This window comes from Seriola dumerili, unplaced genomic scaffold, assembly GCF_002260705.1.
Source record: "Seriola dumerili isolate Sdu_G_001 unplaced genomic scaffold, Sdu_1.0 BDQW01000807.1, whole genome shotgun sequence".
NCBI lineage: Eukaryota > Metazoa > Chordata > Actinopteri > Carangiformes > Carangidae > Seriola > Seriola dumerili.
This window is the reverse complement of record NW_019175062.1, coordinates 1930290-1949305: the sequence shown is the minus strand read 5'-3', so window position 1 is coordinate 1949305 and position 19016 is coordinate 1930290. Positions and strand designations below refer to the sequence as shown.

Genomic DNA, 19016 nt, shown 5'->3' with positions numbered 1-19016 from the left:
GTCAATAACAAAGGAAACATATCATCATATATTAGTTTCATGTCCATTTCCAATAAATACAGGCATTACATACATTTACAACGGAATTCAAGCTTCAGAGAGCAAAAATAGACATTGACCGAAGCTGTGCGTGAGGTCTCAAGCAAGATGCTCTCTGTTATGCACACTGGACCGTCGGCTAGAATGCAGAGAAGTTTTCACAATCATTGACAATTTTCACCTCTTAGCTGACGCTGGTAACACAGTGGACGTGGGCAAAAGCCATACACCAACAAATACTGTAAATACAAAGCATCTCAAAGGAGTAGGAATCTTAAAAACCAACTGGAGTCTTCCTGTTGTGCTTACCTGTGCATGTGCGCAAATGAACCTTTCTTGGAATTCATTTATTTCCATGGTCACAGATAAAACAACATTTAAGTGGTCAGGACAATCCCTGAATTCCTCCAGCAAATAAACTCAACTTTAATTGGTAAAATATTGTGTTTTCACCATTTGTTAGACTTGCTGTCTGAGCTCCTCACCACAATGTCCAGTTGTGAACCCCAGGCACCAATCCATTCAGCTGCTTGTACCCACAATCCGATTTCTTTCTAACATTAGTCCAGCACATTGTAGAGAGCTGAATTGAGAGGGAGCCTTTTGAATTTGAAGCAACTTTCAACATAGTGACTCTCATTAGATCTTCTCCAGGACTTACACAGCTCTTGCACAGTGACAGTTCACACCACCACACACACACACACACACAACACTTCACTCTTATTTCTATTTCTGATAACATGTCTCCACTTGTCCAGCAGGATCCTTCTAGATTAACGACTGTTGTCATCAGATACACACTCACAAGCACCTTAGGACGTAGATGAGGGAGGAGTCATACAGAGAGAAAAAAATATTAACCACCATCAGCATATTTACATGAGGTGTAATGTTCCACATTGTTACATGAATAATATTGTTTTATTGGTTCAGGTCATTTGCATCTCTCTTCTATTGACTTTGTCTTGATGCACTAACAGAAAAACATATCACTTCTCAGAAGTCTGTGAAGCAGGAGAGGAAATCTACAGTTTTAATATAGAGACAATGACAAGACGGCGTTCTCCTCACAGTCATTACAATCATAAATGAGCCGCAAAGTCGTTTTCAATATGCTGTAATACACAAAAAATGTTGAAACTCTACACAAGACTGGGAATGTATGTACTGAGGAAGCGATGACCTGAAGAGGCTTCGCTCCCAGTAAACATCTGAACTGTGACAGAGACATGACGGAGCTGCCTCCAGATGATGTCCACGGTTAGACTGAGGTGAATGTTTATGATTAACGGAAAGAGCCCCAGAGAAAGAAAAGGAGAATGAGATGTGTGATTTCCCAAAAGGTCGGTGTCAGATAAATCATCATCTCTGTGACATTACTTCATGGTTTGTTGTGAAACTCCCTGGTTTCACCTTTACGTTGAAACAATGAATCAGGGCGGCGTGTGAAACTCTAGAAATCCATCTCTGCTTTCCTTCCTTTTATGCACTTGTGAAGCTTCACTTTAGAGGTCTTCTGCTGGATGCTGTTGTCTAACAGACTTGTATTGTTTGGCAAAAAAAGGAGCTAGAATAGAAGATGTCTATTCTCTGACAGCATGGGCTCATCAGCAGTCTGGTGGTCCAGAGGTGAGGAAAGGTTAACTCTAGGTAGTTCTGACTAGATCATGTTGACACTCAGTCTAGCTCAGTTTTTACACCTATATGCAGGACATCTTGGCGTGTTACTGCCAAGATTGGTGAAATAGTGCGACACTGTTGGTACGACTATGTATCGTGTCATCTGCTTGTGTGTGCATATACGCAATATAAACAAAACAGGGACCCACTCAAAGAAACACAGTTCCACAACTCTACTACAGGTCTGAAACTCTGCTACTGACGGAGAATTAGCTCCACCAACTGTTTACCAAAATGCATTAAACTCATAGGGCTCTATTTCAATGTTCCGAAGCGTACGGTCTGAAATGTGTAGGGCAAATGCATTTAGGGCGTGTCCATGCCTCTGCGCCAGGCGCATCGTTCAAAAGGGTTGTACTTATTCTCTTAATTATTCACGGGAGTGTTAACAGTGTAACATCCAATAAACCAATCACAGTCCAGTCCTGACCAGCAAGCCCAGTCCTGACCAGCGAGTCCACTTTATTCTCTTGAGCGCCTTAAAATAGCAGTATAATACTGCGCCACTGATTTCAGACCAGGTACATGTTGGCCAATCGCGCAATCACTTGCCACTGTCTCAAGACAGTAATGCGCCAACAATGCGCCTGACCACATCTCATTTCAAGACACACACGCCCATGGTAGTATTCTGTATTTGCTATTTAAACAACGTGGGTGCTGGGGGGGGGCCATTTTGTGACCATTGCCTCGGCCACTGTTTGCTGCTTGATGTGTGTATGTCAGCACCTGCAAGCTCGTTAACAATCAGAGTGTAAATAAGCTACCAATGACTTTCTAGAACAAATGACACCTTCTGCCAAGTAGCATTTCATTTTTATTTTTACCATTAATCTTGTAAACAAGAGTCATAAAAGAGGAATCCCAGTAATGATCTTCTCCTCCACAGATATTCGTCCACAGCAGGAAAAGACAACACATCCTGATTTCCCGCTTATGACTTCCTGTCACTTTTCTGGAAAATTATCAAAGAGCTTCTACACAACTTATCCTCCAATGTCCCGACGTGACTTACGGGCCACAGAAAATGAGCAACTGTACACTGCTCCCTTATAATACATGCAATGTGTCTTTGTCATGAGCATACTAAAGACATACGGTATAAATCAATTATTTTTACATAAGCGTGATCCAAAGGCTGCACAGTTGTACAGTGGTTAGCAATGCTGCCTCACTCAGGTTCCATGTGGGTTAAAGGTGGCTGCAAATCGCCCATAGGTGTGAATGGATTGTCTGTCTCTACATGTCAGTATTGCAATTTAAAATAGGACAATAAGTAAAACTAAAAATGTAAAGTAACCTGTATGTGAACCTGATGCATTTCTTCATACACCAGCAGTGATGAATTTATAGCTCAAGGACTCAACTCAATATTCTTATGCATGAAGAAATTAAACAAAACTACTGTATAAATGAGCAGGTCTCAAACTGTAGGAAATGTCAACATGTCATTAAAAAACAATATGACTTCACTTGATGAATTTAATGACTGAGGTACAGAATATTTTAAATCAAGACTGGTTTTACGTCACAGCATTAACATTAACTCAGCTGCATACAAATCTGTCTCCATCTTCATTTCAAGCCTTTTATAGACGTTCCATCCATCACCCTAGAGTTTTGACTGTCAGTCAGTCTGATTGGTTACAGGATAACAATCTTAAAAGCAGTTACAGCTATGAAATCAACAACCATAAGATAAAGGGAAAGTAAAAGGTTGACCTCTGTGTAACCTCAGCCTGTGGATGCCTCCCAACCCCTTTACCTAAGGCTGGGATTAACAGGTCAACCAAGCAGCCGGTATAAAGGGAACATCATTAGACACACGTCTAATGAGCTGCATCACAGGAAACTGGGAGCTCTACTCAGACCCAGGAAGGTCTGGAGCCACCACTCAGTACACTGAGGTCACGTCCTCATGAAGGTTTCTAATTTGGGAATTTTAACAACCCTGGTCAGTGTTAACATTGATATGTTCTATTGTTGATTCAAGTTTTTTAATCTCAATATATTCAAATTTAATACAAATTATAGTGAAAATACAAAGTTCCATGATGTGGTTATTTCAGTCGTTTGGTCATTGACAAAAAATTTATTTTGATAATCCATTAATTAAAGTCTTTCTTTCTTGAGGCAGAAATGCCAAAAATCTGCTGATTTCACCTTTTTATTTTTGAAGATTTGCATGTTTTCTGTTGCCTGTTGTTTATCCCATGAATTTATTAGAAAATGACAGACCAGTAAAATAAAGCATAAACTTATTTTTCTAAGATCGAATAAATAAATGAAGTTTCTCAACCAGAATTTCACTCGTGTCAGTTTGGAGAGAGCTGTGAAACAGGCCCTGGACTCAGTTAACAAGAATCAGATCACTGGGGCAGAATCCACAGAAAACCACCAACATCCTGCCTTAATTCCCCATCTCTTACTGTTGCTTTTCATTTCTTGTGTTATCATTTAAATCTAATAAACAGGGTGGGAAATGCACAAACAGGTGTTGTTAAATTGTGACTATGGGTGATTCTATGGGAGGTTCTATGTTAACGTAACAACCTTTAGTTCCTCAGTCTTCTTGCAGTGAATTCAACAAACTGGCTCAGTTTAGTGCTGTGACCTGCGCTGCATGCAGAGCCAAGCCTCCACCTCAGGCTCAGATTAACAGGTCAACAGCAGACACAAGTTAATGAGACGAAGCAACACTTTACATACCACTGGTGTTTACAACAAAAACGGAAGGGGGTCGTGCTTGTGCTTGTGTGTGTGTGTGTGTGTTTGGGGCGGGGGTGTGTGGGTGGGTGGGTGGGGGGGTGTTCTTGAGCAGGTGAACTATAGGACAGGTGAAAGTTGAAAAGGCCAGTGAAACATAATATTGTTGAATGTGATACAGAGAGGTGAAATGTGGGACAACTGAAGTAAAAGGTGCATAAAGGTGAAAACAGATTAAAACTACAAAACTGAATTTGTAACTAAATAGGTGTTCGTTGTATTGGTGACTCTGCAATCAGCTGTTTCGTCTTAGCCATCTTTTGTCATCTTATTATATTTTGAGCTTTAAATTCTCTAAGCAGGTCTGAATAATATGTGTCACAGTCCAACACTGCTCTTCCCCGGGCGCTGCATAGTGAGTGGATGAGTTGGACTGCTCAGGGTATCAGGGTAGTGTCTCCACTAAATTTCCAAACACAGGACGAGAACCTCCCATCACTTTGGTGACTCCAAGTGATGGTGTCAAAAGAGAGAACCCTTCCCTAAACTATCTGATCCAGGGACATTTTAAATCTGTGTTTTCAATCGAAAACGATCTCTGTCCAGGCGACCCAGAAACCACCTCCGTCCATACTAACACACCTGACTGTCTACTCTGTAGTCGGTTAGTTGCAGAAAATACTACGAACGAGGAACAGCAAATGGCAGAATTTAACTCCACAACAGCTGCGAGCAAAGACATCAAGGTCAGTAACGCTTGTAATTCGTTATTCATATTTCTTTCACCCACTTGTGGTGGAGGCTGATGAGAGCGACCATGGGAGTCTACATCATTGTTTCCAAAGGTCTCCGTTTCTGTCTGTCCAGACTACAAGAGTTTTCAAACTAAAACGGGCCCATCAGTGTTTCCAGACTCCGTAGTTGTGTGCACGCCAGGTGTAAACATGGCGAGAGTGATGTGTTTTAAAACTAAAAACTTTATTAGTCTCATTATTTTATAAAAAAAAACTTTGACAGAGGAAGATAAATCTTCATATAAAATGAATGAATGAATGAGCTTTAAATGAAGCGGTCCTAACCTTGTGCTGGCTAAAACACATGTAAATGTATTTCTTCTGTGCTGCTCATTGAGACATTTTACCTGTCGCAGGTCGATGAAGGCCAGCTGGAGTGTGTCTCCTTGGAAACCAGGGACGGGCTCTGAGCTGGCAAACACTGAGAAGAAAGAAAAATACCACCAGACAACAGTCACTTTAAACTCACAGTATATATTACACACAGCAGATCTGCTTCTTACTGTCGCAGTAAAAAATAAACAGTATTAATGTGGAGGTCTAAACTTATTTAACTAGAAACTGGGTCCCATAAGAATTAAAATACAGGTGCAGTGATAACCAGAGGTTTACTGCTTCATGATAAATAACACATTCTTTTAACCGTGACACCTTAACAAAATTCATAAAGTCCTAACAAATAAGTTGTCCCTAAACACCATATAAATTGATCTGTTAAAGAATTTATTGCATATTCTGAATATGAGAATAGAAAAGATAGATTTTGGCAGATTTAAAATGTTTTCAGGTAAAGATTCACAGATGTTGGTTTATGATACAAGAACAACATTGTGCTTTACTGTTTATCAAAATGCAACTGAAAACCACACAGAGCTGCAGACTGGGGCAATCTATTACTCAGTAGGATTACCAGAAGTAGCAACTAAACATGATAAACATTGCCAATATAAAGTTATTGAGCCTGATGTTCAGTGTGACGGGATGCTGGGGAAAAACTTTCCACAATCGATTTTTTAGTAAAAACAAACACAAAAAAAAACTACAACAACAATATCCACTTGTCATCTTCACATGTTTTCATCTACCCACCTTCATTCTACACAACATGACAGCATACAACATGAAGTATGATGAGTGGTAATGCGGATTTTTTAATGAATATCATACGTGGTCACTCACCATGTTTTATAGCACAAACATGCAATGTAGCTTTCAGGAAGACAGTAATTCAAAAACTGACCATGACCGTAGTTTTGAACTCTCATCATCCATAAGTCATAACTTATATACTTATAATATATAAGTATATGAATTGTAGGTCACTACTGATTGTTGTTAGCTGTATTGGAGCTGAGTGTGTGAAGATACTTTGTTTATATTAACGTTCCCACAATGAAGTGATTGGGTGTATTTAATATTTTAATCATCCATTAATCATAAGCTATATTTTTTCAAAACCCCAGCATGAACTTCTGACAACTGATCATTCTTGTTGTGCATGAACCCTGCAGGTTAAAGCATCACTGCCTCCACAGTGGCGAGTCAGTGGATCCCTGCAGTCAGTCATGTGTTGATCTGATGACCTTCGATTTCTTTGTAGAAATCCACAGTATCACATCAGAACAGAAGAGAAAAGTAACATGATATGGTTTTGTTGTGACTCCCTGGATCGTCTGACGCAGTGCTGAACTTTGGTTGACCCAAACACACACACACACACACACACACACACACACACACACACACACACCCATATTTAAAGAGGCTCTGATGAGGTTACACACTATGGTAAACATATACCTCCATGTGAACACACACAATCTACCAAGGTGCGTGTAATGTCTACGTCAATGTGTAATAATGTATTACAACTTCAGCGGTCAGGATTCAGGATTCAGACCATCAACACATCAACAGCTGCATTACTTGGAGGGAGAGATGCTGTCAATGCCCTGGACATTTGACACAGTTGACAATATTTTCATGAAAAGAAAAAAAATTTTGTTAGTTATGTTCATGAGGATCTTTTGAGGAGCAGAAATTTCAAATGGCAAGTGCCAAGTCAGTACTCATAGTTGTCCTACAAGGGTCTATTCTGTGTGCTCTGTCCATTTGTTACTTACTTGAATAATAATAATTAACTAGAAAATTCCTGAAGAAATTTTGAATGTGCCTACTGCTTGGTGCCAGAAGTAGCAACTAGAGCTGGGTGATAAAGATTGTGATAAACAACTAGAGCAGGGTGATAAACACTGCACACGTTTCAATCTCTACAGAGGACGTTACTTTGCGTTTCGTTCATGTCTTAGACAGTTATCCTAACTCTGACCTCAGTCACTGCAGGTATCCCTCAAAAAGCTCTTTAGAACTGCGAGGACTGGCCAAAGTGACCTGGAACCTAAATTTGTCCCCACAACCATAGCAAGACATGTATACACACATGTATATGCCCTAATAGAAGTTGATGTGCAATAAAGCTACTGTGATTTCTCCTGCTAGAACAGAAAAACATGGGCAACAGTAAAAAATGCCCTGAGTTAATCAGTCTAATTAGCCAATCACAGTCAGTTGTGTGAAAGTTTGGGCAGCAACGAGCAATGAGCGTGTATGCATTGTGTGTGGCAGTAGAGCCTTCTGCAACATTGAAAAGATCACCTCACCATTGCCATCCCAAGCCTTCAATAAAGAGACTGATATATTTTATGTATATCTTCCTTTTACGGTTGAGGTTTTATCGCAGTTTAGAGACTCCCCTCAACAAGAGCTTCAGAGCTCAGTTTAACATGGGCGTCTATGAGAGCTTTGGACAACCCTCTCTGCACTTAGAGGGGATTTCCTCAAAAACCTTAAACTATATCAGAATGAGACCAATACTGGGTGATACAGGACGACAATCTTTACATTTTTGATATAAAGAGTTGTCAATGTAGGTTGTAAATTGTGGGATTTAAAAGATTTTCCAGACATTTTCAGGGATGGCAGTTAGAGTGCGCATGATGTCATCAACTCTAGCTCTGAACATTCCATGCAATACACACCCATTATAAAATCTGAAACGGTCTAAAAATGACACAAAACATGAACTGCGATTTTGTGAAAACCGTAATAGTTGTCAAAATAGCGATTGAACCCAAAAAAATCTCAAGTCTTGTGACCCATTTAACATTTCAACCATTTTTCTAGGTTGAAGTATGACGCAGCAACAGAGCTCCAAAGAGAGGTGGGTTTGGCTGTTTTCACGTCTCCCCATTCATTCTCTATGGGAATTCTTTTGGCTTTTATTACCATTTACGTCACCATGGTTACTCGAATCGCTATGAAAATTCATAGCACACCATTCCCAATAGAGCCGCACGTATTGACATACTGTATATATTGTCTGGGTTTTCTCAAAGCTGCAGGACTAGTAATGCGCCACAATTTTGATACAGATAATGAATAAGTCGAATAAGTATGCAGGATAGTAATACATGCCTTCAATGGCACGTAATTACACACATATGACTGATGAATGAATTAATGCTTACATCTCATTATTTAACATTTTACCTTAAGCTGTAACATATGTTTAAACTGAGCTTGGATTTTTTTTCTCCTGTGTAGAGAAAACTTTTTTACAGATGGTATGAGTTGCAAAAAAGTCTCTGATCTCATCTGAAGACATGAAGAAGCATTACAGTCAGGCGTTCTGACAGTAATGTAAATTATGTGTTTGAACTGTGCCCACATACTGTATGCTTTCTGTACTAGTACACAGTTATTTCATAAAGAAAAAATCCTGATCTCAATGAGACTGCTTGTGAAGATTAACTATGTACTACTGCTAACACTGGGCTGTAACACATTCAATATTAAACCTGGAAACAATGTTAAATTCATTTTCATTTCTCTGTCTCTGCAAAATAAATATCAACATGTTTTAGACCTACTTCTCTTGCAAACAACAGACTTACAACTGAACCAAAAACAAGGAAAAAAGCAAACACTAACACATCAGTTCATTTTGGTCTGAGATCTTAAAATTAATTTGTAATTGAAATATGTCGGCCCCCTGTGTAGAGTCTTTACAGTCCTGTAGATTAACATTAAATTACAACATAAATAAAATTAAACATTACATTTATTTATACTCACATTCACACTGAATTACATCTAAGTTGAACTGCTGAATGGCCCCCATACTGATCTGTTTGAGCTCTGTGTCCAGCAGCATTTGCATCAGTGACGTGGACAGATGCTTACAAGCCGACATACAAGCTGTCTGGGCCACTTTACCCTGCAGAGAGAGAGAGACAGGGGGAGGGGGGCGAAGAGAGGAGGCAAGAGAGAGGAGAGAGATGGAAAGGGGTAGGAAAGATTAGGATGGGGATGAGAAGAATGGAGAATGAGGAGAAGAAGTCAGGGTAAGTTGGGATGAGGTCATAGAAAGGGGTGGACATTAATAAAAAGGGGGAGGGATTGTGCATGGAAATGAAAAAGAAGGAGAGGAAAAAGGTATAAAAGAGATTGTGTGAAGCAATTGGCAGGAGAGTAAAAGGTTAAATGGTGACAGAACAGAAGAAGGAAGAAGGTCCAGAGGAGGAAGATACAGGAGTAAAAATAGGTATAGGGGATAAAGAGCAGGGAGGGCAAAAAATAATTCAGTGTTAGTTGTTATCTTCACACACTTCACACCATCTACTCTCTAGCCCAGGGGTCAGGAACCTACGGGTTGTGAGTCCTAAAGTTTTTTGACAGATACTTTTGAAAAGTTCATTAACAACAAACTGTCTTTGTGATGAGAGAATATGAGAGCTGCCAAACCCCACCTGGACAGAGTAGAGAACAGTCAATGACTTGTCTATAACACAATACACTGTACATACAGCAGCATACTGTAGCTATCACTGAAGCTATTCTTGACAAAAAAGTCCAGTACACTGGAAGTAATCACAACAAGCATTGGATTAGGCTAAAGAAACAATTTTGGTGCTTTTCTCAATGGGTAAAACTGTCAAATATCATATGTTGTCAGAAAGAGATGGAAAAACTGTGACATTTTGCAGCTATATCAATTAGTTACAATGAAATTGCTGTGACCAGCAGATTTGCTCCCAGGGACAAAGTATGTTAACGTTTATTTATACAACTGCAAACCACATTGACAGTGCTGGGACAGCCAGAGAGCCCAAAGCAGAGAAAGCTAAAGTGCACTTAGCTGGTCAGCTGAAGTGGTTCAGATTCTAGATGCACCAGTTGAGTGAAGCCTCTCAGATGAACTCTGCTGTCTGGTGAGACAGGGCTTTAATGTGTTTAGGCTGAACACAGAGCAAACTTTTGTCTTGCATCTGTCTGCTGTCATGAATGCTTTCTGGCAAAGTGAACAGCTGATTGCCAACAAGATGAGTCTGTTTGGAACCGCAAACAAACCAAAAGGAGAGCCACTGCTGCAAACATGCTGAGAGACGTATCCTCAGCAAGGGCAGCACATGAGTGAAGCACTCACTACATGCACAGTTTCTACACTAGGAATCCTAAAGCAGGGATTTGTGTCAACGTCATGCAAAGTGTCAATACAAATCACAATGATAAGGTCAATCTGTGAAAAACAGAGACAAAATGGCTGAAACAGTCCATGTTTTTGGTGCAAAAGTTGATGATAAATGAAGCAGAAGTGTGCAGTGTGCAGAGGACATGTGAACGAGAAGTGATGTATCTGTTAAGATTAAGAAAGAAGATCAGGAATGCAATTTATATTTTTAGTTTTAATAAAATTTTTTTTTAGTTTTAAAAATATATGTCCTCACTTGCGTCTGGTGATATCTATCGCCACAGAGTGCTGTTATGTGAGCTTTGTCTGTGAGATTTCTCCTGCCCCGCCAGTGGGAGGTTAAAGGACTTTAATTTGTAGTTAAATTCTTTCAAAGTTAAAGTGATAATTTGGGTTATTTGACATAGGATTGTGTATTATTCTACAGTCAGTGTATTACCTGCAGTAGATTCAGATCAGTGCCCTGCCAGTTTAGACGGGGTCATAAAAAAACAAACAAAAAAAAACTTGTTTTAGCCACTTAAAAACATGTCCACAGAAAAAAACTAAAATCAGTTTAGGTGTATGCTTTACTTTGAATATTTTCACCATTTCATCTGCCATCGAAGAGCCCTTTCCTGTGGAACTACAGTTTGTGAACCTTTGAATTACCATACTACTATGCGCAAGCACACCTACGGCACGCACTGTATTACTCTGCAGATCAGCTGTTTGAGTCAGACAGAGCGAAGTCTAGGTGTGTTTGTGCTTGTAGATCCAAATCTACTGCAGGTAATACACTGACTTTAGATAAGTACCTCACACAACCCCACGTCAAATAACCTGAACTATCACTTTATGGTTAGGCATGGCTAAATACCACCAGGAGAACATTGGCAAATGTCTGTGTGAACTGACCTTTTAAGCTCGTTATTAAAATCTCACATGGGTTTGTTGCTGTTCAGTCATAGATGTGTTTTTTATAATTTCTTTTGGCTGGATTGAATTAAAACACAAAATGACACTGATGACCACAAGTGATATTCTGACTTAATGACAATCACAGTGAATGTCAATATACATTTGTGAGTCATTTGCATATTACAAGACAAGTGGAATTACCTATGACTAAAAAAGTAAAGTAAAAGTAAAAGTAAAGTAAGTAAAGCTTCAGTGAACAGGTTTGTGGTATACAGCTGTATAATATGCTATTAACCTAATTAAAAGGTTCCCAACCCCTGATCTAAAGAGCTACTATATAATGAAAATCCACATAAAAACAATTGCGATCTATACTGGATGTTTTCTTCGGTCAACATCTCTCATCTTACCATGAATATCTGCTAAAACATGCTTTGATCACTGCATCATAAAATCTGTCACTGAAAGATATAAGACTATTAATGGTGCTATCAATTTCCCAAGATGTGCTCTTTGCTAAACATCACACATATAACAAAAACCAGATAGGCCAACACATGCAGGTAAGGCACAACAGTTCAATCAGCAAGTAAACACATATAACGCTCCACTCCAGAGCATGTAAACTAATTGTGAGCGTTTCCATTACTTAAGGTTTTCTTGATTTTGTGAGCAGGTATGTTTTAACTTATGATCCACTTTGAAACAAGTGGAACACCTGTAAGTAACACCTTCACTCAAATGTCTGAAACACTAACACTAACTGAGCAGGTCAGTAAATTACAGTTAGTGTTTGTGGGGAACAGGGACAGAACAGCAGATCAACACAATCCATTCTCACAGATACTCATGCAAAAACTCTCACAGGGATGATGTGGTGACCCCAACTTCAAGGAAAATGCCACCAGCAGTCTTATTGAAATACACAGTTACATAAGCCATATTACATTAAGCCACAGAGGAATGATATAAGAAAAGTCAATGTGAGCGTTTGGTTTCCTTTGTTTGAGCTCCACAACATCCCTGTTCATATTCTTCATGCTGACAGTTGACCAGCAGACAGACAGCAGTGATACATGGTTTGCCAGCAGTGAAGGCTGCGTGGCTTCACTCTAAACGAGTAGCTATCACATCTCACTCTATTGACTCCAAATCTTTTAGATCACACAAGCATATTGTTGTCTCTGGGTAGACCTGTAGCCAACTCAGGGGCCGTTCACACAGAGACGTGCCACTGAGGAAAAGGCCCTGATCTCTATGAATGTCCACAGAAGGAAGCCCCTGCTCACACTCAGAGTACATCCACACTAATTAGGCTGAATTTGAAAATGTAATTTTAAGTTTTGCCTTCTATCCACGCTTATGACACCTTTTATGCCACCATTTATGACGCCTGAAACATGAGCGTTTTGAAAATGAGCTGGTTGGCGACAGTCCAACAGTAATGTCAGGAAGATAACTTTCTATATTTTGGTTCTATATTCTGGCTATCTCTCACTGTGCCAAAGTTTCATAATTACAATTACTATTCACAAAATACTTGACCCTTCTCTTGAAAAGCAGTTCATTATTACATAATTAAACCCCTCTGCCTATATTGAAGATAAACTACAGGATTACGATAGTATTTGCACATTGCACACAGTCTGTGTTAGCCCGACTGCACCACCCTTGTGGTTCCACACTTTTCATTCTGTCAACATGTTGTTAACCAACATTATCATTTGTGAATTGTTCAGAATTATAGGATAAGTATCTGTATGTGAATAGATATTTGCATCTCTAAGTCTCATTATGCTTCTAATAATTCAAATTACATAATGTGACATCCAACTACATCTAAAGGTAAAAATATCTCTACCTGTTCTAAGTGGCCACTATTAACGGTAGGGAGAAAAAATGCTGTCATATAGAGGGGAGAAATACAAAAAATTCCCATCTTTTCTTTAAGGAATTCACAGCGTTGCACTTCGCTAAACACATGAAGAGTGACTGAAGTTGTTGTGTGAAAAATTAATGAAGGAAGCTTGAGAGAGAAATTCAAACGTGCATACTTCCTCATGCCTGCACACCTGACCAATCACTGTGTAAAGCGGACATTCTTGTTGTCTTTCAAAAATTGAACTGTTGGACACAGCCCCTGATTCTTTTTTCTGAGATCACTCATCTTAAATGTCAGTATATTGCTGTAAACTGGATTTATGTTTACTGACATCTCAGTGCAACAACCTAGGAGGTATTCTTCATGTGCCAGCATTTATGACCCATAGTCAAATCAATGTTTATCTATTTGTTCAGTTCTCAGAAAACAAACTAAATCATGAGTTTGGATAAATTAAAGGTGTAATGAGACTCTGAGGACAAACTTTTACACTGTTATTCTGCACTAAAATGTGGATAGACAGCTTCATAAAAACAAACTAAAAGCACTAGTCCGGTGACTTTTTCCAAAATTAGTGTGGATGCAGCTCTGGTGCTCTGGCAGCAAGCTGCAAAAAAGACAAATGGAAATTACAGCAACGTTTACAACTTTTCCCACTCAAGGTCATGCATGTGTCTCATGTTTCTCTGTGTAAACCACCACTGATGGCTGAGCATTTCCTCAAAGCAAGTATGTGAAGAATGCTTTTACTCGGACTGCTTCTACTTAGACAGACACAAACTGTACCATGGCGTCGTAAACCAGCAAAGGATATAAATGATGATGACCAGAACGCTTTTATTCCATTAATCTACTTTATCTACATCTACATTACACCTAAGATGTAAGAGAACGAATGCTAAACTACAAAAAAGTAACAGAGGAGGGGGCAGACTGGATGATCTGTCAGATCCAAATCCAGCTCCAGAGGATGAGTTCATAATCACACACTGCCCTACTATGGAGGACGCATGTGTCATGGAAATAAAATAGTTACAAAGCATTTCATTAACTGATATTAATTAATATAAATTATTATAATTAATAAATAAATTGGATAAATAAATTATCTTAAAAATGAATGTCTTAGTTAAATAATAAATAGTTGAAAGTAATAAGGGATTTATAAAAACAAAATAGTCAATAAGTACATCTTTTACACACATTAATGGACTCCTAAGATAATTATGAAAATTCAAAATTAATTGCAGTGAACATGCAGTTTTAAAAAGAAATAAATAACTGAATTCACAAGTTGAATTCACTTTCTTGCTAGTTTTCTTGAGCAGCATCAAGAAGCTATTATAGAACCCTACCTTCTGCAAATGTTCTGCTAAAATGCTCATGTAAACACTGTCCTACAGTGTCTTCCATTCAAAAAGTCCCAGACGAACCGAGTCTAGAGTAGTGGAGCCTCCACAGTCAAACATAAGCATGCTTTTCATCTCCCCCCTGCCTGTACAGTGGCAGCAAAGTGTTGTAACAGCCAGGCAGGAATACTCACCGACATCGACGCATGGTCATTGTTGTTATTCTGAGCAGAGACACCCCCAAACCAAGCAAAAATGGAAGAGGGGGAGGGAAGGAGGGAAAGGACAGGAAAAGAAATGTGGCAACAATAAATGGACAGGAGGAGGTAAATTCAACTAGCGATATCTCGCATGCTTTACAAGTCAACATAATAAAGGAGTAAAACAAATCAGTTAGAGCGCTGTCTCAGTACAGAGGGTGCAGATGGGGAGACCAAAGACATTCGTGAAAAACAAAAAGCAAAATGGAACTAATTCAAGACGTGATAAGAGATGTTGGAGAGAAGAGCAGGCAGGTGGCCCACAGCTGAACCGACTGTAGCTGACAGCAATCTGGGCAGAACACGTTTACTGACCAAGTCCTTCAAACTCTGCTACGTCACTGAATCTGCCTCTTTCAGGTGAAGATACGCACAAGCAGTTTACAAGTCAGTAACAGCACAATTACCATGCATATGCACAGACCACCAACGCAACACACTCAACTTCAAACTCACAATGAAAACAATCCACTTTCAGACTGTACACACACTTTAATAGGGATGTAGTGAACACAGCAAAACATCAGAACACAGTTGGGGATTTGGGGAAAATGAAAAGGAGACAGAAACTAAGGAATTATCGCATCTCTATTATTTATAGCTTAAATGAATGTAAAAAAAAAAAGAAAAGACAATGTCCCACAGTTCCCAGAGAGAGGCGGCAGCTTCAATGGGTCAAAGTTAGCAGGAGGATCAGACTCACCGGGAGGTGTGTGAAGACCTGGAAGGTGGAACGCAGGAAGTTGATCAGGTCCATGAGGTATCCAGAGGCACGGCCGTCCGACTCAGCCATGCCCCATTCATAGTCTGCCAGCTGGATAAACTCATCGATCTTCTGGTTGAGTTTGGTATAAATCTCTCCTTCTGCGGCGTGACGAGCATCCTGGAAAAATTCTTTAATTAGCCCCTTTGACAAGACTTAATACAACTAAATACAGTTTTAAAAGCAGTTTACCTACAGTCATCCTGGAATGGAGAAACCCAGATCTCTTTGAAGAGCAATACACAATAGCTAGATGTGACTGTCTGTGATTTGTCAGAGCAACAAGTCCTTAAAAAAGCACTCTGATTTATCATTGCATTTATCTTTTTTTATCCATGGATTCTTCTTCCTTGTAGAAGAAACCAAGCTCTGAGGGGTGGAGCTGGGCTGTGGGAATTCTGGTGTAATAGCCACACTGGGTATTGCAACATTCATGTTCATCATGTGACACTCACTGGCCCAAAAAACATTTTCCCCCATTCATAATCACTGGAAAAAAGGCTTAAAATGATGAATACTCTTTTTTTTTACGTATCACAACCCCCCCCAAATGTCTTTTTATTATCAGTTCAATAACATTTGAAAAGTCTGGAAGAGCCATATGATTTCATTAGGTACATGTGTTGGGGGAACCAACACAGAGTCCACAGAGGTGTCAGCGCATGCTGTCAACTGGCTTGATTGAAGCCTGTACTGAGCATGCTCTCTGAGGCTAACAACGCAAAACTGTGAGGAAGCTCATGGAGGCTTTTCAGCCTACAAGTCCAGTGAGTAACTCTCATTATTTGTGCACTGTCTTTGAACACAGTATCCAGTTCTTAATACAGCCATCAAAAACCTGCTACCTACATTACCCACAATGCAACTCGACCACCCACAGCGAATGCAGCCTGAAGCCTCTAGCTTCAAGCAGAGACAAGGAGCGGGCTACAGAGGTCTGGTGAGCTCACTTCCTCAAGGTATTTTTCATTTTCAAACTTGTCATTCAGACCCAGCACAGGCTGACTCAGGTGACCTCACCTATCAGACTCACAGCTCCATCTGGAGCCACACAACTTTTTCACATATGCAGTAGTATTCCCCAAAACAGGAATGAGCAGGTGTACAGGTGTTCAGTAAGTATATGACCAGAACTCAGTGAGAGCAGAAACTAGTGCAGCTGTGTGACTTGTCAAGAGTTCAATTCCAGCACCAAGGACAAAGGAAATAATATGCATATAGAACCCTCTGGGCCTTGTTGTGTGATTGAGGAAATACTGAAAAGCAGGACATATCATTCTAACAAAAAAAACTGTGTAATTACCACAAAGACCAAATGAAGACACAAAAAAGAATCCGCACTTCATTCATGTTTTACCTTGAATGTGGACAGGCCGTAGAGTCTTGTGGTGTGTACCGTTTCAGGGGAGACATTGGTGATGTTTGTTATGAACTCCTCCAGATACCTGCAGGCCTGCTCCAGGTGGGTGGTGTTAATGATGATCTGCACCAGCTACAGACATAAGGTTACAGTTTTAGACTGAATGACTAAAGCCTTCGGTTTGGATGGTGAGTCCGCGGTGTAACAGCAGTGTTGTTCCCACCTCAGTCAGTCCTATGTGAGGTTTCTTGATGAGGTTTTGCAGACAGCTGCTGAGTGTTCTTGTCAGCAGCAGGTTGGTTGATTTTCTCAGCATGTCATCAATCTCTGTTGAACTGGATACACAAACAAAATGACCAATTAACTGCACATACACTAGAGTTACACAACAAAGAGACATAAAACAAGGGAATCCATCTCGATAAACTGAAACTGAGCAACAGTGATTGTACAGTGACCTACCTGCGGTGTAGTGACTCAGAGAACTTGAGGCTGGCATAAATGAACTCTTTGACCTGTGTGTAGATCTGAGGGACAGACTGGGACATCGGCAGCTTCTTAGGAAAGTCCTGCTGCTTGCACACAGACACACACCCACATACACACATTCACAAAACACAGAAAGCAACAACAATAAATGACTGACTCATTATTTAAAAAACACCAAAGTTAATTAAGTTAAAGTTGTATTACTTTGCTTCTGGAGAAATGTTTGTTATGTTCACATAAACTGATACACGGGCAACCCCCCATTTCATTCTACAAAACACTCTAATCCAATGTCAGAGTGCTGTTAGAATCCCATAAGAAGACAGATCAAATTTATGTAATATGTGAGTTTTCTCTGCTGCTGAACATGGCTTCTTGCCAGGAGCAGGTGGTAGTGATTGTCACTGACAAGAGCTTCAGCATTTGTTGTGTTTACAAGACAAGAAGTCATAATATAACCTCTGAGCAGCGCTATGTCTTCAGGGCAGATTGCAGGCTACAGTGAGTCGCTATCAGAAAGTGACGATATGGGCCGGGGCTAGCTGGTTAGCATGCTAACTTCAGGAGAAGAAAAGGAGTGATAGAGACAGAAGTTGCTCTCCACCTCTGTAGACAGCTCTTGGAGAGTAAAGGAATGAAGTTTGATGTTGAACTCACAACGTTTCTTCTAGACTGGTAAATAAACAGCTGTTAATGCTAACGTAAGCTATGTAGCAATAACAAAACTTACAAATAGCTCCTTTGAATTATAACTGCATGATTATTGTGTTGACTTTTTCTTAGATGTTCCATGGTTATGATTGTATGAATATAAATGATGTGGAAGTTAAAAGAGGGTAATAGGTTGTGGTGGAGGGGGCATTGCAGAATTATTATATGGGAGCGTGAAATGTATATAGAAATGTATCTCTTTTGTGATGATTATTATTTTGCATTGCATTTCTTTTACATGTCAATATGTATGTGCAATTCAGTGATTGAAGATAGAGGTCTCGCTGGATGTATAGGATTGTGAGTCTATAGTCCTGGAACTCGTTACCTTCTCTATCTCAGCATCATGGAAGGGAAAGCGGCTGACCACCAGTTTATACTCATCCTCAGTCTCCACTGGAATGGGACTGTAGTTATCCAACTCAAAGATCTCCCTGTGGAAAAGAACACTGTTTAAGGTCCGTGCACACTTACATTTGTAGTGTAAGAGCTTTGAGAATTTCTCTCTCTCTTTGACACAAGGGTTCTAAAAGTTTTCAGCAGATTTCAG

General features: G+C 39.8%; 1 protein-coding gene across 2 annotated transcripts in view; it reads right to left on the bottom strand.

The window, feature by feature from the left end:
* Nucleotides 1–19016, bottom strand: part of exoc6 (exocyst complex component 6) — a 49937-nt gene that overhangs the window by 5017 nt on the left and 25904 nt on the right. For both annotated transcript variants that reach the window (XM_022765990.1, XM_022765991.1), the window contains exons 15-21: nt 18795–18900; nt 17729–17838; nt 17490–17601; nt 17264–17398; nt 15847–16026; nt 9357–9498; nt 5570–5643 (exon numbers count right to left, since the gene is read on the bottom strand). In XM_022765990.1, coding sequence (XP_022621711.1) covers nt 5570–5643; nt 9357–9498; nt 15847–16026; nt 17264–17398; nt 17490–17601; nt 17729–17838; nt 18795–18900 — 859 coding nt within the window. The remainder of the gene's footprint in view (nt 1–5569; nt 5644–9356; nt 9499–15846; nt 16027–17263; nt 17399–17489; nt 17602–17728; nt 17839–18794; nt 18901–19016) is intronic.